Raw genomic sequence first — 26,265 nt, 5'->3', positions numbered from 1 at the left:
TTATCTTCAATAGGTATGAGGGATAAAGGGAAAATATTTTGCTATCCTTTTTGACAATACTATTGGATACTATTACAAAACTCACGAACTCAAAAACCAAAAATAAATCGCCAACAGTTCAAATAATGCAACACCAAAAAAATGTAGATAAAGCAACTGACTAAACGCGGCACACAAACGAACTCACATTTGCACTTTGTCAGCATAACACAAAAACAGTTTACTTTCCTTTGAACTTCTTCTTCTTCTTCTTTGTCGGCACTGAAAATCGTGACTAAATAAAAGGTCGTTGTTTCTTCTATAGCAAAACATTAGTTTCACCAACAAAAAACATATTATTCCATTCAACACAGGTTACTTCAGTCAGAGATGTTCGCGGACGTAATATTATGACCAACACAGAATAAGCTATAGTGACCAAGGGCATAATATTACGCTGAACACAGGGAAGGGGTTAAAGAGTCAGACATATTCCTAAGAATGCATTACTTCCTCTTCTGCAAATTTGAAAAATTGTAATTACGTTTGTTTAGCTCTCACAGAACAACCTGTGTTAATATGTTACTATACCTACCACTGATACTCAAAATTTCAGATAGCAGGGAACATTATAATATGTATCCTTACTTATAATAAAGTCCCAATAATCAAATGTTCACAATTACAACATTTTAAATCCATGTTAATTTACGCATTACTGTGCACGAGAAGACATAACATTTGGAATTCAAGATGCCAAGACTGATTTTTGTATTCATTCTTCACCATAGTCATGGTGAACGACATGACTTAACCCACAGGTGTGAGAGGACTACTGTACTACTTTGGTGAAATCAACGGAGAAGTCATTTCAAGATTCTCATACATACACAGTTCAATACACTACAAGTGCTACTTGTCAATAACAACCACTGAACAGTCTTGTGGACATTTTATTTTCAATTATCCTTTAATTTCATACTGTTTTCCATTCTGGACACAAAATTTTCTCCATTTTTCAACTAATAATTTCTGTAGGTCTGTATTCAGTCAGTCCACAGAGTGAAGATAGTAAACATAAATTCGTAGTTAATTTGCGTAATAGAAGAAGAAAATGGAGAATAAAGTATCAGATTAGAATTTGAACATTTACCAGCTTAGTACTAAAGATAGTTACAGTACAAGAGGTGAGACAAGAAACTCTCCCACCGGTGTGTTGGATCGGAAACACGGCAAGCGCATGCGCAAACTTCCCTTATCGTGCGCGCAGGCAGGGTTGCCGAAAGTCATAAATGTTGTGTGAGCACGAAGAAACAACGTGATCGACTTCCTTGTCTCCATTTAAAGTTGTGTTTCTTTTGTGTGTGATTTTGTGTGCAGTGTACTTGCTAGCATGGAAGCTTGCAGTTCAGAGAAAGCAAATAAACTCGGTGGACGGAAAGTAATTCACAGCCAAGGTCGAGAAATTGTTTATAATGTATATGCATTTATGAAAGACGAGGTGGGAGTTCGTATGTCCGAAAAACAGTTGCAAAGGATGGTGGCTCGCGTATGTGGTCTTTCATTCAGCAGTGTGAGAAGAATTGTAATAGAAAGTAAAGCATGCACTACGTTGAAGAAACACTTTCATACGCATACAACACGAAGACGAGTTCGATAAGTGTGTTGTTAGGCGTGTTGTGCACGATTTTCACCTTACGGACGGGGAAGGTATCCGAAGGGTTTTGAAACAAATAATAGACTTCCAAGGTAGTGTCTAGTGTGTGCGCAAGATAATACGTGACCTAGAGTTAAAGTGGGAAAAAGCAGAAAATAATAGACAATTGCTTATAGAAAAGGACGAAATAAGAAGTTTACGTTCATGGTACCTCAAAGCCATAAAAAATTTTCTTCGACAAGGACGACCCATTGTTTACGTTGACGAGACTTATTTTCACAGCTCGACAACAAAGAAAGAAGCTTGTGTGGATGGAACCTTGGCTGCCGTCAAAGCACCGGTGTCTAATGGCAACGTGTAATTGTTGTACATGCTGGCGGCGAAGAGGGTTTTGTTCCAGGTGCACTGTTAATGTTCAAATCTGGAAAATTCTTCAACGATTATCACCATGATATGAATGCCCAAAAATTTTGAGAAGTGACTACGAGAGAAGTTGATCCCAAATTTGACACTAAACAGTATGGTTGTTGTTGACAACGCCTCATACAATAACGTACAAATAAATCCTGCGCCTTCTTCCTCCTCCCGAAAATATACTATGATTCAGTGGCTCGTTCAAAACAACACCCCCTTTGACGCACACATGTTCAAATCAGAATTGTATTCATTGGTGAAAATAAACAAACCCCGTTTGAAGATGTTCAAAATTGATTCCATCTTAGCTGAACACGGTCATTCCGTTGTACGTTTACCGCCATACCACCCAGATCTTCTTGCTTACTTTTCTTGTGTTCTCGTTCTGCGTAGACAGTTTGGCCCGTATGCACTGCCAACCCTGATTCTGTGCATCCCTCCCCTACGTATGGCTTGAGCGTGAGGCCACGAGGAGTTTCTTGTCTTGCCTATTCTACTGTAACAGTCTGTTCAGACTATATCTGTGGAGAGCATTAGGAGTAGCATGCAGTGGTGAGGAACTGAATTTGTCAAGATAAATGCATAAAACTTAGCACCACTGACAGTAACTAATTATGTTTTTTACCTTGTAGATCCAAATTTCAAGTTGAAGCTGTTGAAAGGAATGGCGAATTCTTGGGTTGAATCATGTAGACCTAGTCACTGCTTGAATAACGGACGATGTGTTTCTCGGGGTTTGAGCAGAAGATGCCAGTGCACCAGTAATTTTACAGGTATTTGCTGATCATTGTGTTGCATGAGTACGACTTAGTACTAGTGTGTTGAATTGGGGGCTTGCATGTTGAACCCTGACACACCATTAGGGTAATGTAGGTCAGAATTAAATATCGCATTAGTTTTGGTACAGTACTTAAAACTAATATACTTGTATTACCAATACTGAGGAAATTGATAATTTACAATTAACAAGGTCAAAATAAGAGACATCTGATAAGCCTTATTTCATAGGCTTCCTACTCAGTTTAACGATATCTCAAACCAAGTAGATACATTCACTTCATAATCATCTTTTATCAAAAACTTAGAAAATATTGTACATAATTAATGCAATTGTGAAACTGTTTATCTTGATAATGTTTTGTTTTGTACTTTTTATTATTTTGTTCTTATTTTAGCACTAGTTTACTGTTTTTTACCATTGTTTCTTTCCAGTTTAAAATCGCTTCTGCTGTACTGGAATCTCAATAAATAAATAAATGCAATTGCATATATTTTCAATTAGTGGTTCAACTTTTTTATAAACTTATCATATTAATTGCTTGCCCATGATTTTTTGTTCATTTTCAAACTCCCAATTTCAGACTAAAAAGAGACATTATTATTTTTAAGATTAGCACTATATGTGACACACGGTCTTTTACAATCATACTCAATAAAGAATAATATTTCTAGGAAATTTGGCAAAATTTTGGGACATATCCAGGCCTGATGAGCTCATACACCACTTCACCAATGCCTGTACCTACTTTTCCTTTCTGTGATATGTACCCCTGCTATATCATGGAAAAGTTTCACTCTATTTTCTTTTGCTAATAACTTTGAATAATCTAATTGATGGGTAATGAAAATTTGATACCAGTTCATTAAAAACTTATGACATTGCCATATAAGTTTTTAAAAGTACATAAAAGTAATTAAATGCATGTTATATATTATATTTTCTTTTAGGAATGTTCTGTGCTCTTTCGCTGTGTGACCTTGAGCCTTGTGGCAATGGCTGGTGTGAGTTGACGTCATCTGGATACCGTTGCCAATGCCAGCCTGGATACACGGGCCGCATGTGTAAGCAGAAGCAAAATCCTTGTGCGGAGAATCCGTGCGAAGGAAGGGGGGAGTGCTCGGAGCAAGGGAACTCGTTTCATTGTCGTTGTTACGCCTGGTTTGAGGGTACGTCCATGTTTAATTTTCTTGCTTTTTAAGAAGACATATCTTTGGAATATTGTTAATGGGCTTAGAATATCTTCCAACAGCTATGGTAAATAAAATTAGGCAAAATATTTTAAGTTAAGGACTAAGACAGGCAGCCTTATTGGTGTTTTCCATAGAAGTATTTCAGCTTTACATTCTCCATCACGGAATAAACTTTGAACCAATCATAAGATGTGTGTCATATTAAGGACCTACCTGTATTATTTAACTCTTTGCGGCTCAGGAGTTGGATAAATTTCCCGACCCTTCCGGCGCGGAGAAGGTTTGAATTTTTTTTTTACATTAACACTTTTAATATCTTTTATTTTGATATAAGAATACATATTTTCATAATATTTCTTAAATTCTATTGTAATTGTAATTTTTAAAAAAAACTGGTGGTTGTCAGCACTAACCACCATGCAAATGTAACATGGTTTTTTATGCAACATATGTGAATGAAAATTGTGAAATACAAAGGTTTTCTTTACCTAAATTCAACTTCAATTTCGGTGAAAGGTTTGGAAACAGTCTTTATCTTTCCGCAAACAAAGGGGCACATTACAAACACTGCACATCCATATTGTGCGGACTGGATTGCTCTTCGTGCTACACTTAGCACATCTTCTTGATGTGGACCTCTTAGGTTGATGGCTTGCACTCTGGTTCCTAATACTCGGCATGACACTAGGTTTCTGGTGCTTTATTTCTACACTTCTGTTTGGGGGAGTACGTGGAGTTGCTATTCTTTTGGAGAGCAAACCTATATATACATCCCTCATAAATTCCTTGTTAGTGAACTTCTCACCTTCAATTTGATTGTGAATAATAAAAGAATTTGTTAGAGCTGCATCAAGAAAGTGAAAAAATAATGTCAAGTACCATTTCTTACTTTTGCGGTCAATCTGGTATTCATTCTTCAGTCGATCAAAATTATCGACAAAATTCATATTTTCATTGTACTTCTTCACAATCTTTGGGCAGGGCACATCTGAAATAGTACCATCTTTTGCCTTCCTACTGATGGTTATTGTATCATTAGGATTGTGGAAATTAGACAAAAAGTTCACTGCTCATTTATCCTTCCATCTTATCATTGTTATGCCATCATCGGACTGTTGTCAATCATATTCTCCTCTCTTTAGTTCCATCTCCCCTTTGATACTAGGTATGAACTTCCGTGCAGGATTCACTGTCCCACAAGCAAAAATATTTTTGGCTTTTAGACTTAGCAGGAGCTCATAGCTATTGAAGTAGTTGTCTACAAATAGAACATGGTTTTTATCAAAAAAATCATGACAGAGACTGAGAACAACTCGGGAAGCCAACCCTTTCTCACCTTGCTCGCTTGTTTTCCCAGTATAGATTTCGAACCTGTGGTTATATCCAGACGAGTCACAGAGCATCCGTATCTTGAAACCTCTTTTGATTGGCTTATCACTCATGAATTGTTTCATACTAGATCTTCCTTTGAATTTTACCATCGATTCATCGACGACAAGTTTCTGATAAGCTTTGTAGTTTTGCGCGAAAGAGTGTGCCAGATTGTTCAAAAAATGTTTGGAGTTCATATAATCTATCAAATTGTGGATCACGACGCTCTGGTTGAACAGCATTATTGTTGAAATGTATGTGACCCAACAGCCAACCAAACTTTTTACACTCATTAGTTTTGAAATATAATAGTCATGCCAGTCTGGTTTCGATGACCAATAATCTCTGTAACTTGACATTCATTTGAGACCCATAAAAATGTTCATTCCTATAAATACTCGAATTACATCCATGTCTGTCGGTTGGAAGGGCTTATCTTGTTGTGTAGCATATAAGTTTGTGTGAAACACAATATGATTGAGCAGCTCATCATTGAAAAAGAGTAAAAAAATTGCAAGAGGGCTCTTATCTTGCAGTTCCTTCACAGCATCAGTCGGTCCCACCCTACTTGAGAAATGTGGCACTGGAGTTGTTTGATGAGATGTCTGATCCCAGACTGGTGACCTTGTTACATGAACCAATGGCACAATTGGAGTACTCACTGTGACCTCACTGGAACCATCCTGTTGTCTGACGCTCATTGATGCACTAACACAACCTGTGGCACTTTGTGTTGATGTCGAAGGTCCTTCGTTAGTAGGAATATTACACCCAAAAAATTCATCTTCAGAGGACGTTTCTGCAATGCACATTCCTTCTGCACTCATTTCTGGGTGAAAAGTGGGATCTGCATCTGAATCATCACTACTGAAGTCCAAATCGGAGCCTGAGGGTATGTCCTCAGCATTAAAAAAGTCTCGAATATCCTGATCAGTCAGCCTCTCCATGATTCTAGGAAATATGTAAACTTTACACAGAGTTCTGAAAGCAACCAAATCTGCGCGGTGGTCAGCAACACTAACCACCTACATATGAAGAGTTCCTTTGTGAACGACCGCACAAAAACCTCCACTTCTTGGCACCGATGTAGCCACAGTTATGGGGAAATATAAAAGCACAGTGGATTCGGCAGAAAACGAAAAAGAACTACCATTACAACAATTAGTCATTATCAATCACTGTTTACAACATTCAACAAAATCGGCACAAAAGCGGCACCATAAAGGAGACTGAAGTAAACATAAGAAACAACAATCCCCAAAATCTCATTTCAGACAAAAGGCGATACACCTCAAAGCGAAACATTAGAGTTAAAATACCGCACAAAACGAAAATTTGCATGTCAAGTGGTGGTCAGTGACACTAACCACAGAGCCGAAAAGGACAATCTTGCGCTGCAAAGAGTTAAACCACATAAGGTCCCGGGTTCGATTCCTGGTGGAGGCACATAGTGGTTCGGATCCCAATTTAAACTGTAGGTCCAGTCCCGATTAGCCTTACCGTGCATAAAGTGGACTTAAAACAACAATTCAATCAATCAATTTAAACCAAATCCAAGTATATCTGATACTACCTAATACTGATAAGTTCTAAAAGTTAGAAATGAACATTATTTTGACATCAACCTCAGTGGCAAATCACACTGACAAGGGAGGTTATCTAAGTGTCCCCCTCCGATTTCCATGAAACTTGGCAGGTGTATAGTGGGGCCCAAAGGAAGAAATGCGTGTTTTTGTGTTTCAGCTAAAAAACTGTTTTAGGGGCAAAAAAAAAACCTCAAATGTCAAGATGAGGTCAAATTGAAGTGGGGATCCGACCCCGAAACCACGTAAATATGGCATAGGAAGAACACGCACATATAATTGGAACGCACACAGCACAGAACTGTAGGATTGTCGGTACCAAACGCAAGTGCTATCGTGAAGGACGATAGCGGTTGAAGTTCTGTGTTAATAGTACTGGGAGATACACAAGTGGGACACTTGAGATATGAAGTGCATATCACTGGCAAACACAGCTCTGTGCTGTGTGTGTCCCAATTATATGTGCGTGTTCTTCCTATGCCATATTTATGTGGTTTCGGGGTCAGATCCCCACTTCAATTTCTCCTCATTTGACATTTGAGGGGGGTTTAGCCCCTAAACCCGTTTTTTATCCGAAACAAAAAACGCTTATTTCTTCCTTTGGGGTCTGTATTTTAAGTAATGAGAATAAATCCAGAAAACAAAATTTATTACAGATATCGCTACAAACCTTTAGTAGTCTTCAAAGTATGCCCCTTGAGCATCAACACACTTCTGCAGGCGAGTTTTCCACGCGTCGTACGCTCCCTGAAAGTCAGCAACTGGAACAGCCTTCAGAGCACACGTGCAAGCCGCTTTGACCGCATCCAGGGTTCCGTGGTGGTGTCCTTTGAGGGCTGTTTTCACTCTGGGAAAGAGGAAAAAATCTGCAGGGGCAAGGTCGGGGCTGTAGGGAGGCTGAGGAATCGTTGTGATGCCAGATTTCGTCAGGAACTCTCTAACCACGAAGCACATGTGACATGGCACATTGTCATCATGGAGCTTCCAATCGGCGGCAATTTCTGGTCGCACTCGGTTGACCCGTCTCTTCAACCTTTTTAACACCCCCACGTAGAAGGAGCCATTGACTGTCAATCCTGCAGGCACACATTCCGCGTGGACCACACCTTTCTTGTCGAAAAACACAATCAGCAATGCTTTGATTCTGGACTTGGACATGCGTGCCTTTTTTGGTCGAAGTGACTGCGGAGTGTGCCAGCAAATCTAGCACACGTTGTTCGTTGTCTCTGGTTCGTGCGGTTGACGGGTGCCCTGCGCGGGGTTCGTCCTCCACGCTCTCCCGTCCTTCTTTGAACATTTTGTGCCACCGAAACACTTGCGCTTGTGATAAACTGTCACTGCCGTACACTTGCCGAATCATTTCCAGCGTTGCTGCACCAGATTTTCCAAGGTGCACACAAAATTTGATCGCGTACTGCTGTTCCATGCTCTGCTGCATTTTGCTCTTGCACACACTACTTTGCAGACGTCCACGCCACGCGTGATCATGCCTCAACGGACGCCAGCAGGCAAATGCTGCTTGGAGCACTTTCAAGGTCACACCCCCCACTACCGACTCCAATCGGTCCCAGCGCGCTCTGACGTCTAGTCACGGCAGAAAAAAAATATTCTCATTACTTAAAATACAGACCCTGTATACACTCTCCAAGTTCTATGGAAATCGGAGGGGGACACTTAGATAACCTCCCTTGTGAGTGATTGACTAAATCTTACCACTAATAGAAAATCTTCTGTGAGTGAGGATCAATCATTTTATTTATATACGTCTTTGTTTACATGGTGAGCTACTCTGCCAAAGAAATCAGAGTTAAGTCTCAGCTGGACCTCTGGCCAAGGCTAGCAAAGCTGTTTTCAAAATTTCCTCTACTTTCGAAAAACTGGTATGATATTCCAAATTCTGAAAAATGACATCTTGTGTGGTTTACTTAACTGTTGCCTAGATATTCACAATAGTTTTACGACTCGTGTGTGTGCTGGACTTTCTCCAAGAAGGGCAAGCAAGGTTTCCAAAACATTCCATTGATTTAAGCTTATTACATTTCTACAATGATCTATACCAGCCTTACTTGTAATTATCAAACCCTTTTATAATTAGCACATTTACTGGTGCTGAAATGAATTTATGTGTACGAAATGTATACCTCTGCTCCTTTCCAGATGCTCGTGGACATATTACCCTCAAATGTAGTAAATAATATGCAGCCAGTAACAGGAAATTGACTTCTTTTTTTTTCCTTTGGTTAAGAAATTATGAGTTTAAGTGAATTCTTGAGTACATAATGTACATTTTCCAGCATACTTCTTTGTAGCGGTAACGTTGTCACCTTGTAATCAAGGGGTCCCAGGTTTGATACCTGGTGGAGGCTCATAGTGGTTCGAATCCCACTTTAAACTGTAGGTCCGGTCCAGATTAGCCTTACTGTGCATAAAGTGGACTTAAAACAACAAATCAATCCAATAGTTTTTCATGTATGTACGTATTGCTTGCATCCTAGAATTATTTCTCTTGTAGTGTACGGATATTACAAGCATAAAAGAACAGTTTTTCGTTGTGACGCTTCAGGAGAACACACGCTCCCTTCATGAGACATTTATTATTTTAAGTTTGACTAAAGATACAGTTATAACAATGGTTAAGAATTTTTTAAATAAAAAAGAGAATCCATTATACAATGGATGTTGTCGATATTACATTGTTGTAATATAGCAACATAACTGTGAAAAAACAAGCAGTCTGTTTTATTTTTATTTTAGATAAAAATTTTGGTCACATTATTTTTGTTAAAAAAAATATTATGAATTCCAAATATCATCAGGCAATTCAAAATCATCATTGCTTTCACAGAGTTTTTTCATGTTTTTTGTTACATTAAATTTTATAGTTGGTGGCTTACTCCTTACGTAAAAAAAAACTCCATAATGGGTCTATGTTACCATTTTCATTATTTAATTTAATCCAGTGTTCTTCTGCAATGAACGAAGCTTCCCAGACATTCATATCTATGTTTACTCTTTTTATAACCCTTCTCTTTTTAATCAAATGTTTCTCTTTGATTATGTGAGCTAACAAACCTGTTCTTGAGTTTAGATTTATAATGTCCAAATCGTGCTCGTGCCATCTTATTGCCATTTTCCTTGCTGTTTGTCCTACATAATCCTTTGAACATGAACAACTTATATTATATTTTCCTGTGGTTTCCACATCTGGTAGCATGGACGTCCGGAGGATTTTTTCCAGGGAGGGGCAAGCAAGGTAATTTTTTTCCAGGGGGGGCAAAGGACACATATTTTCCTCCAAAATAGTGATGCTCTCTCAAAAAACACTATTTCAGTCTGAAATTATCATGTTTCTTCAACGAATTTATAATAAATAACATAAATTACTGTGATTGAAATGAAACTATGTGTGAAATACATAATTTTTAGGTACACATTCATTTTCCAAGGGGGGGCCGTGCCCCCCCCCCCTTCCGGACGCCCATGTCTGGTAGTATTTTCTCATTTTGTATTCATTAAATGTGTGTTCTCCTGAAACGTCACTACAAAAAACTGTGTTTTTATGCTTGTAATAACCGTAAACTACAAGAGAAATAATCAATCCAAACCAGCATACTTATTCAAGAAGCCATTTTTTTTTTTTAGAATTTCAGTTTGGTCAAAATATAGTTATGAAACTGAACAATTAAAATGCTTGAAACTATACCAAACCTTTTACAGAATCTGAAATAATTATGGTAGAATATCTACTACAGATGCACTACTACTGTACTAAATGTACGCGAGAGTAATAAATTTACTCAGGATATGAATAACTTCCCTTTTATTTTTTGTTTCTCCAACTCAAGATATATTTCCTTAATGTAAATTATGTAAAGCTAGGAATGTAAGCTTTTCAAACTTTCACTTGGTGACAGACATAAGATTAAATTATGGGGAATATCGAAAAGAAGAGAACATGTGGTAGTGTCATTTGATGGTGGTGTTTTAATAAGATTAATATAGCTATTAATAATAATATTTATTAAAATAGGTCCTTATTATTAAACTTATTATTATTACTATCACATGAATAGGTAAAAAGATTTAAGATATAATATATCTTAAATAACACCATGTATAATTAATGAGATATAATAACACCGTGTATTATTCATAATCAATAAAATTTGAATAAAGACAGCTGTTCTACCAAAGAAATAACGTTAAAAAAATTAAGTGAATTACAGGGTATACACAAATGAATGGTGCGGTTATAAATATCAATAAAAAAATTGTTTTTAAACTTACGTGGTTGCAGCAAACACTGTTAGATGCAGAAACTGTCCCAGTTTTTGATATGTGAGTTAGAATTACAACTATTCAATGTGGGCTCTCCTGGTCACACAACACACATCAACACGGTAATCAAATTTATTCCAGACACAGTGTAACATGTCCACTGTAATGTCCTGCACTGCATGCATTATCCGATCATGAAGTTGCTGAATGGAAGTTGGCATTGGTTGTGCATAAACGCTGTCTTTAATAAACCCCCATAAACTCATGCTGCACCGTAATAACAGATTTCGATGCCTCAAACCGGAGGACACAGTATGCCTTCTTGATCTGACACCATCTTGCAAACTAAGCACACAAGCTAACAAGCCTCGCAGTGAGCGTGAGAAGCTTTAAAAACTGGGACAGTTTCCGCCTCTTAACAGTGTTTGCAGCAACCATGTAAGTTGAAAAATAAAATTTTTATTGACGTTTATAACCGCACCATTCATTTGTGTATACCCTGTATATTGAATACGGAAAATGTTGTTAGGTCCAGCTGATGAAAAGTAGTCCCTGATCATTATTTTAATATGTAATATTATTAGTAGTGTTATGAATCAATCTTTGCAGGTAGTGTTAATTCAAAGCTGTTTAATCAATCACAATGTAACTGCATAAATGAACGAACCTCATTTTATGCAATAATAAACACACATTTTGCTTATTTAATTTTAGACTTGGTATGTCTTTCGGGGGGTCCAGATGTTCTTGCATTATAAATATTAGTTGTGTCACTGTCACTAACATGTGTCGAAGTCGAATGCCTTTGTGACTAAAACCACAAATTCCTTTCCAGGTCCACTCTGTGAAAGGAAGATGATCCGTATCCCGCAAAAGCCGCTGTCGACACGAATGCTGCAGGAACCCTTCTGGCTGGGGCTCATCACCGTCTTCGTGGTCATGGGCGTCATCGGCCTCTTTTGGTGCGCCAAGAGACACGTGCCGGAAAAGCTGGAGAAGTTGCTTGCGGAGGAGGCTGATCGTAATAGAACAAGTGCGTGTCACCGACGTCGTCCTCATTTGACCATGACCACCTGATTCTTGGGGACAGAGGCTGACGAGCATTGCAAAACCATAAACACACTGTTGGGAGGAACACTTCACATTCAAATCGCTAGTGTCTTTAAATGTACAAAATGGTTCAGATGTGATGAGCGTATGATAATATAATACTAACGTTACATACTAGTGTACACTCACATGATAAATATACATAAATAAAACTGTCTTCCACGGAGTAGTGCATGAAAAATCAACAGAATTTTTTAAAATTAGAATAGCTTATTAGCACAACATACTGAAAAGTTAATACAAAAAATTTGCTATATTTATTTCCATATTGTAAATATATACTCTACATGATTCAATTCTTGTCCAACACCATTTAGTGTGTTTTAGAAAAGGATTCTACTGAAAATTATAAGAATTGAACTAAATTGAGAGTATCTAGGATTAAAAAAAACAACTGAAGTAGCAGTAATTCACAAAATGTTGATATATTTTTATAAGGTTAATAAGTATTTTATACAAGGAAGCTTAGAAAAATAGCTAGTTCAGTGCTTGCAGAATATTTATTATAAAAAGTTTTATATATTTTCACAAGTCCATGCTTAATAATAGATATCCCAAACATTTCTCGTTCATTGTTACTATTTATATTAAAAATACATGTAATGTCACAGTATTATTAGGAGATATACATTGTGGGTGTTCAGATTCTGTTACATGAGTCCGATTAATTTAAATAAGACGAGTGGCTATATATGTCTTTAACAAATAACTAGCTCTAAATATCAAAATGACATTAATTCTATCTAGGTATTGTTTAAACCATTTTAGTTTAACCAATCAGAAATGGCACTTATCAAACATATTATGTTGATTACCATTATCCTCTTTTGTTTCAATAGCACCCTAAAAAATATTTACTGTGTAGTCATAATAGTTGCTAAAGATAATCTAAATTTCATTAATTGATATTACATGTCTAGATATTCTGCACTCATTATATCTGAACCACTAAATATATCTTGATATAATCAGAAAAAATAGTCACATTTAGATATTTCACATAAACGAAGAATCATGTTCACACAGTGTGTTTACACTCTAAATGAAAAATGGACAGATCACTGTGAATTCCAATAATTGCATTCACACAAACTGCCTGTAGCACGAGAAAAACATCACACACATCGAATAGGGACAATGCAATGACGCCTATACACTGCTGGAATCAGTGAAATGGTACTACTGAAGTACGTAATTCTGGTTTTTGTTGCCAAAACTTTTTATACTGCTTGGAATTTTGCAGTACTATTTTTTTAAGGCTGTACGAATGAAGGCAAGTTTTTTATTCTTCTAATAGTAGTGTACCCAAAGGGCAAAACATGAGCAGTTACTTATAGTTTTAGCGTGTAAGGTTGTTTGTGTTTTTCGTGTTGTGTTGTGGTAGTGTGCACAGTATCCTTGACTGTACATGTTTTCCTGACTTGCCCCCAACAGAAATTAGAGTACATTTTTTCCTAGCAAACTTCTAGAGCAAGTGCTTGAACTTTAATTCAAGTCAAATGCAAGCGTTGTAGGGTACTATGTGTATATGTGTGTGCGTAGAAGTTGTAAGCTACACTGATGTTACCAAAAGCTGTCCTATTATCGGTGAGAGAATTTATTTGCAAGTAACCCCTGCTCCTACAACATCTTCAGAGAACAGTCCTACACTCTTCCAGGAGAAGTATCAACATTCATGAAGGACATGTCATAGGAATCAAATTATAATACTAATATTTTTAAATCGTCCCTTACCTCTCATATAGGGATGGGCTGATATGAAATTTTGGCCGATACCGATAAAGTACCTATATAAAATTTACCGATACTGATGAACGATATAAAATTAGAAATGGTCCTTGAAGAACCTGAATAGTTCATTGACCTTAATAAATGTGTTTTGAGGTTACTGCAGTGCAAAAGGAGTTGAATATTTAGACAATTACTTTTTTAGAAAGTAGGGCATCGAGATTATCCATAAAAATTATAACAAAATGGCAGAATTTTGCACTAAATTATAAGTATTTATCTATATATCGGATCGGTAATTTTACCGATATGCCTATATCGGCTGATACCGATAGAGTACCGATTAATCGGTCCCATCCCTACTCTCGTATGTAATTAAATTAAAATAAGTGTAAATTTCGATAAGACTGCACCATTTTAGAGCAAACTGTTTTGACTGGCTAACTGTTTAAATAGCTGGAAGAACTTTAAATTTGTTATAACAATTGAACCTTACATTACACCAGCCTTCCTGCTTTGGTGTCTGTTTCTGAGTCTCAATGAAATGGAATTTTGTTACATATTGCTAGTTAGCAGCTATTAAATGAACAATAATTTAAATTTGTTTATTTTTTTACTTTTATTTATAAAGAAGACTGAATCACTGCTTATTAATACGAAAATGCCAGAAACAGTAGATTCTACATTAAATTAAAGTGAACATGGTTCTCAAATTTCTTAGCTATTGTCCAAGAGTTCAGCCAAGTTATTCAATTTTTCAGGAGGGGGCTTTTCTATTCCCAGAGGAGATTTTTCTCCCGGGCCACCCTCTGAATTCATCACACCACTGGATTCCGGAACTATTGGCCTACCATGTGTTGGCAGGTTCTGCAACTATTGTGTCCTTGACATGATTCACACTATCATATGTGCAAATATACCTAATAAGTGGATCAATCTTTACAACAAATATTGTAGTAGTGCAGGCAATAATAATAATAAAGATTTTTTACAGCAAATACATTGTCATACATACTACGCAAGCCATATCAGCAAATATTCATGCAGATGTACATTTTATGTAAAAAAGTAAAGTAAAGTGCCCCCCTGTGCTATGCACCATGCCAAGAAGGCGTATTGGGGGTGTGGGGTTAGGGCCCCACATTTTCTTGATCACGGCCGAAGGTGGAAGTAATGTGATCAGCACCATGCCCCTGGCTGCCTTTACCCCCCAGATTTTCCTCCAGGTACTCGCTTCATACGACGCTGGGTGGGCGCCGGAGCCGCTTGAACAGGTGGAAAAAATCTCGGTTCTCCCCCACTGGAGATCGAACCAGGGTCTCTCGCATGATAGTCAGATGCCCTAACGACTGAGCTACCACGATACATTTTATGTACTGTACACAATAACATCTATTCCTATAATCACCCCAGGTTCTTAAAAGGTTCTCACATTATGAATGTGTGTGTGTGTGTTAGTGAGCAAATGGTTTGTGTGTGTGTGTCATAACACATGTGTGTCAGATTCAAGTAACTGCTACTTGTGTTGTCCTTGGGTTGGGCTTCAATTGCATGTGCTGGGGTTTCTTCAAAAAAAAGGGGGCTGAGAAATGCAACCACGACCTTCCGCTCCAGCCTCTGTCTCCTCGAGAAAAAGCATTTTCGACTTTCTTTTCAGGAAATGGTGAGCCCGCTCTCCGTGGAACGGGTATCACATGTAACAGAGATCCCATCGGCTTGCATGCACCTCTTCGTCTTTGCTGTTTACTGTTGCATGTTCTTTGTCTTATGCACTCTTTCTTTCTATCTTCTCCTGTATTTGCATGAAAGAACCACTCCTTCTTAAGTGTGGAAAGTGATATTAAAGCGTAATGGAAACTGGAGAGATTGTCACATGGTCAAGCGATGGTTGGTCTCTCAGTTGTTCAGATAAGAGACATAGGACTGTAAGAAAACGCTCCAGTCCAACTTAATGCCAACAGGTATAGTTTGAAAATTAAATACGTGCTTGTTGAAGGGCAGTGGCTTCTCCAGGATTTTCGAAGAGGTGGGCTGTAGGTACACTATTTTTAGTAGTCAGTCCTCTTTTCGCCATATTTTCTTGGCTTTAGCATTCTTTTGTTTAGGAAAACTTGGCCCACTAAACCTCCCTTGGGCACGTCACTGCTGAAGGGCTTTTTGTTGGCAGGCCCATGGACAGTGCTCTGATTCCATTCCTTTTTTCATGATAGCTCTGTATTTTCTTTTTCAAGATTATTCTCTTATTCGAGATTACTTAATTTTTTTTGTTTCCTCGAACCTCTCAGACTGAAGGCAATGGAACTAACCACCTGATCAGACCAGTGGTGAGTTTATTCCACGTGCCCATCTTTTGATCCCTGGATTCAAAAAGAAAATCAGAGATTGCAATACTGGTGCTGCTTTTCCACAACTTGTGTTACGACTCCAAGTCACTCACATGAAGTAATCAGTTCGTCTTGATGATTTTCAGTTCATGTAGCATTTCCTTCATGTGATAGTATGTGGAACAATCACGAAACACATGGTCCCTCAGTTGAGGCATAAACCCCTTCATGGAAATGTTGCACATGACGGTAGTGTTGACAACCCTCACATATTGCCCCTGAAGGTAATATAAATTTATATTCATTAGCTTCTTACTTGAAAATGCAATATCTGTCACAATTCTTCTAAAGTATCCATTTCTGTGCTTAAATTTGTATAAGTTGCATTACAATGTACACAATATAATAATAATAACTTGCGACGCAACAGCCCGTGAGAGCCAGCAGCTACCAGGCTCACTCCCAACCAGTGGCGTGCCCAAGGGGGGGTTGGTGGGGGTTATAACCCCCCCCCTTTGGCCCAGTATTCCTTAAAAAAAGAACGTCAAAGGTAGGAAAAGATGGTGAAATGAGGGCTGAGTACCAGAAAAAGTGTACATAACCCATCCCTTTCAAAAATCCTGGGTACGCCACTGCTCCCAACTGCCGAGGTCGGAGATCACGCAACCAGTTACAGTGTGACGTGTGGTCAGCACGATGAACCCCTAGTTGTTGTAGGTTTTCATGTCCGGATTACGCTACTCATTCGTTGCTCTCCAATTTCTTCATGATGGTGGATGGCCACCAGTTCCATACAAATGCAGAAATCTCGGGAGAAAAGTTGTTACGCTCTCCCCAGGAGACTCGAATCTGTGTGCGTTCTGTAGCCATTTTATGCACATTAAGGCTAATCAAGACTGTACCTACAATTTAAAGTTCGATCTAAACCTCTGTGTGGCTCCACTGCGTATCAAACGTGGGATCTCTTGATTACAAGGCAACGATGACAGTTCATTTAGGAATCAATGACTGTCATTCTCCCTGCATTCATGAACCAATTAAAATACAATGAACCACAATTACCATCTTCAAATAAAAAATTGTATCCTCTGCTCAATTTGAAACTCAATATATTTTTTAAGAACCTAGGTAAAGCATTGTGCTCTGGAAGTCATAATTGATGTCGATGTATAATAGTTATTAACTCACAATTTCTGAATACTAAAAACTTGTTCTACGAAATTGTAACTTGAATTGAAGATTTGATAAAGTAACAGGTTAAATCAAACGTTTAATGGCAGTTACAACATTTAGGCTTTGAAAGTCAATGTTTAGTGCCTTCAATTAACTTAGAATAAACTAGAAAGATTATCACTAATATCCCCACACAATTAGAGTACGATAATTACTCCTAGGTGTGATTCTAATATCTAATTTTGATTATGTCATTTTGCATATGGGTTTTGCATGTAATACTCAGTATAGTTTCTACATTTTGTCTTTCTGCATGCAACTGCCCCAACCCTATAGTTACAAACATTTCTTTCTGACAAAACAAATAATAATAATTAATTTTCTTTAAATGTTTTTCTTGATTTCATTCCTTCCTTCCATCTGTCTGCACAAGTAACTTCTTTTCCTATTCACTTTCTTTCTACTTATTATGAAAAATCAGTAGAACATTTGAGCTACTCAAAGCTATACGGCATGAGTATCATATATATAATAATTTACGGTAGTTAGAAATATATTGCATCATGCATATGTCTCTTGAAGAGTTGGTTTTTTGAAATAATGATTATTAAGTTGTAAGAAATATATTGTCATAATTATTCACAGTGCTATAAAAATAGAGTATTTGATATCAATTTTTAAGTGCTTGTTCTAAATTTAAGGTACAGTGATACTTCAATTGTGTAATTCCTTAATTTTTAGTAAATTGTGTATTTAATTCAGTTCGGATTGAAAGATATTCAGATGACCCATGTGCTACTTAAATTGTATGGTAATAATCTATTTTATCTAAGTTTTCTTCTGCTCGATCTTGAATCTGTTTCAGCAATATTTGTTCGATAACACTAATTGCTTTTTGAATATGCATGCCAGTATTGTAGATTCTGAAAAATCTAGATGTGTTTAGAACTCCTTCCAGACAATTCAAGATAATATTCATGTTTATTACGTCCCTGTTATCTATAACAATTATCTAAACAACAGCAAAAGTAATAAACATGAATATCATCTTGAATTCTCTAGAAGGATTTCTAAATACACCCAATGTTTTAGAATTTAGATTTTTTGTGGGACTTTTTTTTCTTCTTTTTTTCCAAGATTTATTTCTAAGGCAAGCACAAGACTAAGTTGAGGATTAGGAAGCTTAATATTGGGATTGGCTGCTCTTTTAATCCTTAGGATAGTGTGTATTCACACACAGGGTAACAACACTTGCAGGAAATAATAAATAGTTCATACACTTGTGTGTAATATTGCATCTTAACCCTTTGATATCCACATACTTTGACAGAGAGATATAGTACTTGCTTTCTCAGGAAATATTTATAACAAAATGTATTTACTTTCTCTACATGTGTCAATGTTGCAAATTTTGGAAGAATTTTTAATTCTCGAATTATTTATGGAAACTACAACTTATTGTTGTACTTTTCCCATTATTTCTGTTTGGGTTTATTTTGATGCACATTTTTAAATTGTTGATTTTGTTACTCATGTCCTTTTTTAAAACTGATATATAGATTTCATGTCAAATGTATTTCCGGCTTATTTCGGGCACATGCCCCTTCCCTCTCCTACAGTTTTGTCATCCTGATTGAAACATGGCATTACCACAGTTATCTTTCTCATATCCAGAATTATTTCGGCATCATTTACTCTTCGCCTAAGTTAGTTAACAGCATCAAAACAATGCAGGGGAGTGTCATTCCACATCAAATCAACGCAAAAAAACAAGGATTTTGTCACCCACCATCTCCAATTTCGTTGAAACCTTGTGTACACCCTTCCCCTATGGTTGAAAGAAACCCCCTGAAATTTTTTTCACTGTATCTCAAACGGTTTTAATTTTACAGTTCTTCGAAATTTCATGAAATCTGTGTTGTCCGTCACTTTTGAGACCCTCGGCACAAGATACCCTTGCTTGCATTTTATTTTTTTCTCCGTAGCCAATGATCTTGGAAATTTTACACAAAATTCAATGAAATAATGAGGATTTCAGAAAAAATACATCAGCACTCAAAATATTTTATAAAATATCCTCAAAAAAATGAATAATATACTTGAAGCCTAATTTTTGTCATGGAAAAACTAGATTAAGAAAACCTGAATTTTCAGCATGTAGGCATGATGGAACCAAAAGTTTTTGATGTTGAAAATTATTGCAAAGACATACTCTTTCTGTACAAAGAATGATTTTTTTTACTAGTTATAACAAAAACTTTACCTTTTTTGGACATTGCAAAAAAAAATAGCTGCTGGGTAGCCATTTTGTATAATACTCCTGTGGAAACCTTTATTCAAGGGTAGTTCAAAACAGGCATTATTTTTCTGAAATTTGACTTTGTTTCAAAATGGTGGCCATTTTTGTTTCAAGATTTGCGGCATTCTTGGCCTTTGCAGACAGTTGCGATAATTATTATAACTCAGATACAAAAAATGATAGAAAGTTGGGGTAAAAACATTGTTTTCAGTACATTTGAAGCTAAATTTTATGTTCTTTACCTTTTTTCAACATCTCTAATGCAAATGGCTGAAATTTAAGGCCAAAACTGATATTCAATTTTTGAGAAAAATCAAGGTTTAGGATTTTTTTAAAGTAGGGAAGTGATTTAATATAAGAGCTAATTTTTTTTTTGTTTTTTTTTTTACACACACACACACACATCCAAAATTTTAGCACAAAATATTTGAAAATGATCGTTTTCCATTTTATTTTTCAAAATTTGATATTTACAGCATGAAGTGTACTCTATTGCTGATACCTGAAAAAAATATTTCATGGAGAACAAAGTTACACAGGGGAAGTTGTGCAAAAACAGGCACATCTACGTTAATAGTTACTAATAAATATTTACTTTTAATTAACTATCATGCAATGAAAATTATTGTACTTATTAATTATCATACGAATGGCATAGCAAGCCTGTTAGTAGCTATTATGAATGAAGAGGTGTGTAAGCCAGAGATTTGTCAGAACAAACTAAACATTCATATAATAATACACAATTGGAGTATTGCTGTACTTGTTAGTGTGCATCAACAATATAATTTTATTTGAATTTAAAGAAGTTTTGTGTGTTTGCTAGATATTAAGATGATTATAAATGTACAGATAGCTGTGAAGGAATACCTTATTTTGTATAATTTGGTTGTTTATTAATTGTTGGTTTACACTTTTGTTTAATGTTCATAATGGTGAAAATTAGTTACATTAAATCCTTTAGAGAGTCAGAAACACACATACACACATGGAAATTGCTTAATATCAAAAAGATAAAATACTAAACAAATGAGTAAGTAATCTCCAGGGAAGACAAGTATGTTAATATTTGTAGCAATTATTATTCATATTTTTCCCCAGTGGAAGTATTGCTTTGCCTTGTTTAATAATGATCTTGCCTAGAGTGCCAACACTGTGCTCAGATTATGTACAATTCCTCCTTCATGTAATGGCCATAATTGTGTAGTCTGTCAGGTTCATTATAATGTATAGAACAGAATACTTAATGATGTGACAAAATTTTAGAGATAAAGTAGTAACTATATTTGCAACATTTTCACAGAGTATTAATGCGTATTAATTAGTACTCAAAATGTTTTTCATGTAGACAGAAAAGCTCATCTGGATTTTCCCTGCTTATATGCAGTTTACTTGGTAGGTATAATTTTGTATAAATTTCATATTCAGGATCAGTTTATTTCTAAGTAATATACCGACATGAATCTGAGTTATAATTTATTTGCAGTAAACTTCATTCAATCAAACTTATTTTTCCAGCTAGTAAGGAAATGTATATGTACTGTACTATCGATAACAAGAACATTAGAGGTTAGAAAAGCTTTGTTCATTGTTGGCAATCAGTTTTATTGGGGATAAAATACATATCCTGACTCTCTAAGTTATTGTTTGTTTACTATCAATTATGTTATTTTTCTAAACCTAAAAGTTTATGTCTTGTGATTATGACAGAATTTATGCCCCATTGTATGTTTTGTGCATTTTTTTTATTATTATTATTTTTGAAAGGACTGGCCACTGAAGATTCAAAAATATGCACTATATTTTATGTCGTACACCAAAGACTGAAAGTTTTTTATAGATATTTGTGTGAAGTTGTGCACAAGATTCTAAAAGTTTCTGTCAAAACTTGTTAAAAATCAGTTGTGTACTGGGAAAATTTGCACCTATTTATATATGTGTAGCCCACCCATATGAGCTTTAAAAACTAACCTTTGTGGCATAGCATGAGAGCCAATGTCTACCAAGTGGTATTTCGTTTGGTGACACATGGTCAGCTAAGAGTCCCACAGTGTGCTGAATCGCCATAATAATTATTTAGCAATAATTGAAAGTGAAGAAATACCATGGTTGATGGTCCAAGTCTGCCTAATGGGTTTTCACTGTGTACAACATTGTCGGTGTATCAAATCCAGTTGTGTTAGTTTTCTGGCTGCAAAGACCAAGGACCATTGCTTTGAAGTAGCTCTCCAATTTTGAAGCTCCCAGTGGAGATTGAACCTTGAAGTTACTTGCACCAATGACAAGATCAGTAGTGATTTTGTTAAGCAGGAGCTCATAAAAAATAATCATTCAGTAGTAATCTTCTGTGGCCATCTTTGCATGCTATTGTTTTTTCTTTTCTTTACATTTGCTGCCATGATGTGTTGCTCAGTATGAATAGATGTGTTTTTTTAATTATTGTTACTATTAGATTGTTATTTTTACGTGTGTAGTAGTGCTGAGGTCGCAGTCTTTGTTGCAGGCACTCTTCCACACGGCAGGGCACCTTCCGTACGGGACCAGCTGAGCTCTACAGGAGCCGCCGTAGCACCGAGTCCGCAACCGTGCCCTCGAACCCTCTTCGGACGCCTGGGTATTCGCAAACCTTCACTTCTTAGCCTCACATCGGCAGTTCCTGCGAGCCCACATGGCAATGCGACCGCACGAACATTTAGCTTGGACGATTTGCTTAAGCCGCCGAGACGTAAGGCCTTGCCTGCTACCGCTCGGTGTTCCCTGTGTGCCATAGTCTGTGGGCTTGTAGTGTCGTATCGCACCCTTATAATCTTTTCCACTTATTCTTAACTCTTATTTACTAAACTGTATCTTTCCTTTTCGTACGTGGATGTATTGCGACAACAAAATACTGTTAAGACGGTATTTGCTGTCAGGAATATGTTCATCGAAATATGTGTTCATTACTGATCAGTCCTGATGCTTGTAGTACTGTTCCTTCAGCTTAAGTGAAGCCCTTTGGTTTGAATACAATGAAAGTACTTCTTGATGTTAACAGTAGTTAATCTATAGTGTTATTTTAACAAGCATACAATTTCTTATGTAAAACATAGGTCAGCGGAAACAAATTCCTCAATTTTTAATGTCCCCTACTGCTTATCTGGTTCCACTCCCCCCTGCCTCCCATTCTCTTCTTTCTGCTCCTTTCACAGTTCATTCTTTTCATCTTGTTCACCATCTTTCTCTATATCTCCTTCCAACTTGTATGTCATCTGCACCTTGCTGTCTGAACACACTGAGTGGCCAATCTTTCCACAGTAAATGACAGGTTCGAGTTCTGGCCCATGTGTGCCTTCATTATTCATCCTTGTCATTCGGCAGTTAGCCAAAAGAGGCAGAAAAACCAGGCCAATTAAGATATTTTTTTTAAAAAAAAGTATATCGTAGGTCTAAATTGACAATACAACATGGTTGAATTTACTTGTTACACAAATATATAGTAATTTTGTGTGTCTTTTGTGAAAAAAGAATAATTTATTCGTGGATTGACTTTGAAAGAGGGGGAGAGAGAGTCACTGTCATTGTCACCATATCAGCAGCCTTCAGTAAATGGTGGCACTTAGTCACCGAAATTGATACATTAATAAAGTTATATTTTCACACCTGGAATATACCGGGTGCGTCAAAAAAATGTATACACACTTTGAACTGTCACAGAAAATTTATTTTCCAACCTACAGGGTTAAATTTCTGGGAAAAGAAAGGCTACAGTCCAATTTGAAAAATAAGTGTACTTTCTGGTCAAACTGAATGTTCCAAATGGTGGTTAAAGTAAATGTTCGAAATGTTGGCCTTCAACTTCGATACATTTCTGAGCAAGAGTCACGTGAGAGTGGTGCTAGTAGTGTGCTATGCATTCTGAAGAAAGGCAAGTTGCGTGTGTACATTCCAAAGCTGGTACAACAGCTAAATGACGACGACCCAGATCGCAGGGTACAATTTTGTGAATAGGTTCAGGATTTATGGGTAGCATTGTTTGGTCGGATGAAGCACAATTCAAACTTAATGGAACTGTCAATAGGCATAATTGTGTGTACTGGGCTGAAGATAATCCCCACATTACTGTTGAAAAGGCTCTGAATTTGCCTGGTGTAAATGTGTGGTGTGGTTTGTCTCCTAGGGGACTCATTGGTTCTTTCCGTTTTGAAGGTACTGTAACTGGAGAAAAGTACCTAACAATGCTTGCTGATTCCATTTTCCCTGCCATTCGTACAATGTACGGTAATGACAGGTTTTATTACCAACAAGATGGTGCCCCGCTGCACTATCATAGGGATGTGAGAGCATACCTGGATCAAAATGTACCAGGCCGGTGGATAGGATGCAGGGGACCAATCGAGTTTCCTGCACGCTCTCCAGACCTTACACCGCTCGATTTTTTCTTATGGGGCACAGCAAAAGATGAGAAGCACCGTCGTAAACCACATAACCTGGACACACTTTGGGATGAGATTCAAGCGGTGTGTGCAGAAATCCCATTGGACACTTTGGTGCGAAGTACGGAATCAGTCATGACTCGTACTCAGAAATGTATCGAAGCTGAAACCCAACATTTTGAACATTTACTTTAACCACCATTTGGAACTTCCAGTTTGACCAAAAAGGACACTTATTTTTCAAATTTTAGTATATCCTTTCTTTTCCCAGAAATTTAACCTTGTAGGTTGGCTAATAAATTTTCTATGACAGTTCAAAGTGTGTATACATTTTTTTGACGCACTCTGTATATGTGTAAGAACCATATTGCATGTCTTTCTCTGACCATCTCATTCTTATTTCTCCATTTAAGTGACGTCTACTTCCATTATTTTCTTGATGTTCTCTGAGCCTATCTCTGTTGTGGAGTGGTCAGCACATCCCAGTCTGCCCCATGCCAGAGGTCCCAGATTGAAATCTCGGCTTAGATTTCCGTGTTCTTTGTGAGTGTGTCTTCAGTTTCATCAGGTCATCCATCACTCATCCTAGTTTTCGCGATTAGTCAAAGTGGCAGAAAAGCAAAGTAGAATAAGCCAAATCAATCAATCTTTACATTCTCATTATTTCCCTGAGATTCTCACCCATACTATACACCATAGGAACACCACAATGATTTTACCATATTTCTGCACTTTCAGTAACTTCATTAGTTACAAAGACAAGCCTCTTGGAGTACTTCTGTGGTTTTAGGCTTTTCTTTATGCCTGTTTTCTTGTATACTATCATCAATTTGTCATTTCTCAGGGTGTCTGCTGAGCTGGGAAGCCTGGAATCTACTTTTGTACCTGGATAACCTGAAAAAAGCCTGGAATTTAACCAAAAACCTGGATTTTTCTCAAAGTTACCATTTTCACTACAAATGCCCACTTCACTTAGGGGCTTATGTTTTCTGAGTATGTGGATGGCGACCACAGGGATTCCTGAGCAGAGTCTGTCACTGCCTCCACTTGAATTTTAGGGGGGATGCTGCGATTCAAGGAATTTCTTCGTTAATTTTGAGAAAGTGTGAAAGCTTGGTCCTTGGTATGACTTTAAACTGCCCCTCTACAGCCCACATTGTTTTTGTTACTTACAGAATTATTGTATCAGGGCAAAGTACATTTTGTATGAGTATATTTTATGAATTAATTTGTATCAGTATGAGTAAATTGTGTAAAAATAAAGTAACTGGCCATTCCTCATCCAAGAAGAATATGCAGTAACATGTAATTATATAAATTAACATATGCTTAGAATTTAAATTAATAATTTTTAGAACTTTAGTAGTAAAAACAAAATTAAAAAATATACTACTACCAAGGGATATGAATTACACGGCAGTTAAAGGTGAGAACTGAGCTTGCTTTTGTTAGTTACTGCAAATTTTTCTCAACTGGCCTTCAGGTAGGGGTTATTAACAATAACAAATTTTCTTTGTTTAAAAAAATATAGACCTGGAAAATAATATAAATAGACCTGGACAAACTTGGAAAAAACCTGGAATTTAAAAACAGACATTTAGTAGACACCCTGTTTCTCCTTGCCTAGATCAGTTGAAAATACAATGGCAAACATTGTTGGACCTCGTTACCCCAAAGAAAATCTACTACTTGTTTTATGGACTTTTCTATATTGATGTAGTGAACATTAAATGCATTGCTTACCATGTTCTGGCAGTCTCATGAAATATTATGCTTTGTAAAAGTTTGCATAAGAAATTGTGTGCTTGTATTTTGCCTCAAAAGTAAGTTAGTAACTGTTTATAATCACAAATGAGGCCCTTCCTACAGTTTATCATGAGGTTCTACATACAAGTAAGTTTCAGCATCAAGCCCACATATTAGCAAAGATTGATGACTTTCTTTGGTGTTTTAAACAAGTTGAGGA

General features: G+C 36.8%; 1 protein-coding gene across 6 annotated transcripts in view; it reads left to right on the top strand.

The window, feature by feature from the left end:
- The window catches only part of LOC146004935 (uncharacterized), a 470,180-nt gene that overhangs the window by 420,569 nt on the left and 23,346 nt on the right, over positions 1 to 26,265 (top strand). For 4 of the 6 annotated variants that reach the window (XM_083143989.1, XM_083143988.1, XM_083143990.1 and 1 more), the window contains 4 exons: positions 2,683 to 2,823; positions 3,779 to 3,997; positions 12,089 to 12,286; positions 22,391 to 22,612. In XM_083143989.1, coding sequence (XP_083000115.1) covers positions 2,683 to 2,823; positions 3,779 to 3,997; positions 12,089 to 12,286; positions 22,391 to 22,612 — 780 coding nt within the window. The remainder of the gene's footprint in view (positions 1 to 2,682; positions 2,824 to 3,778; positions 3,998 to 12,088; positions 12,287 to 22,390; positions 22,613 to 26,265) is intronic. The other 2 variants (XM_083143992.1, XM_083143991.1) reach the window with 1 other exon arrangement.

Source organism: Lepisma saccharinum, chromosome 22, assembly GCF_977018435.1.
Source record: "Lepisma saccharinum chromosome 22, izLepSacc3.1, whole genome shotgun sequence".
In the NCBI taxonomy this organism is placed as follows: Eukaryota; Metazoa; Arthropoda; class Insecta; order Zygentoma; family Lepismatidae; genus Lepisma; species Lepisma saccharinum.
Note: the sequence above shows the minus strand (reverse complement) of the source record. Positions and strands in the feature narration are given on the sequence as shown.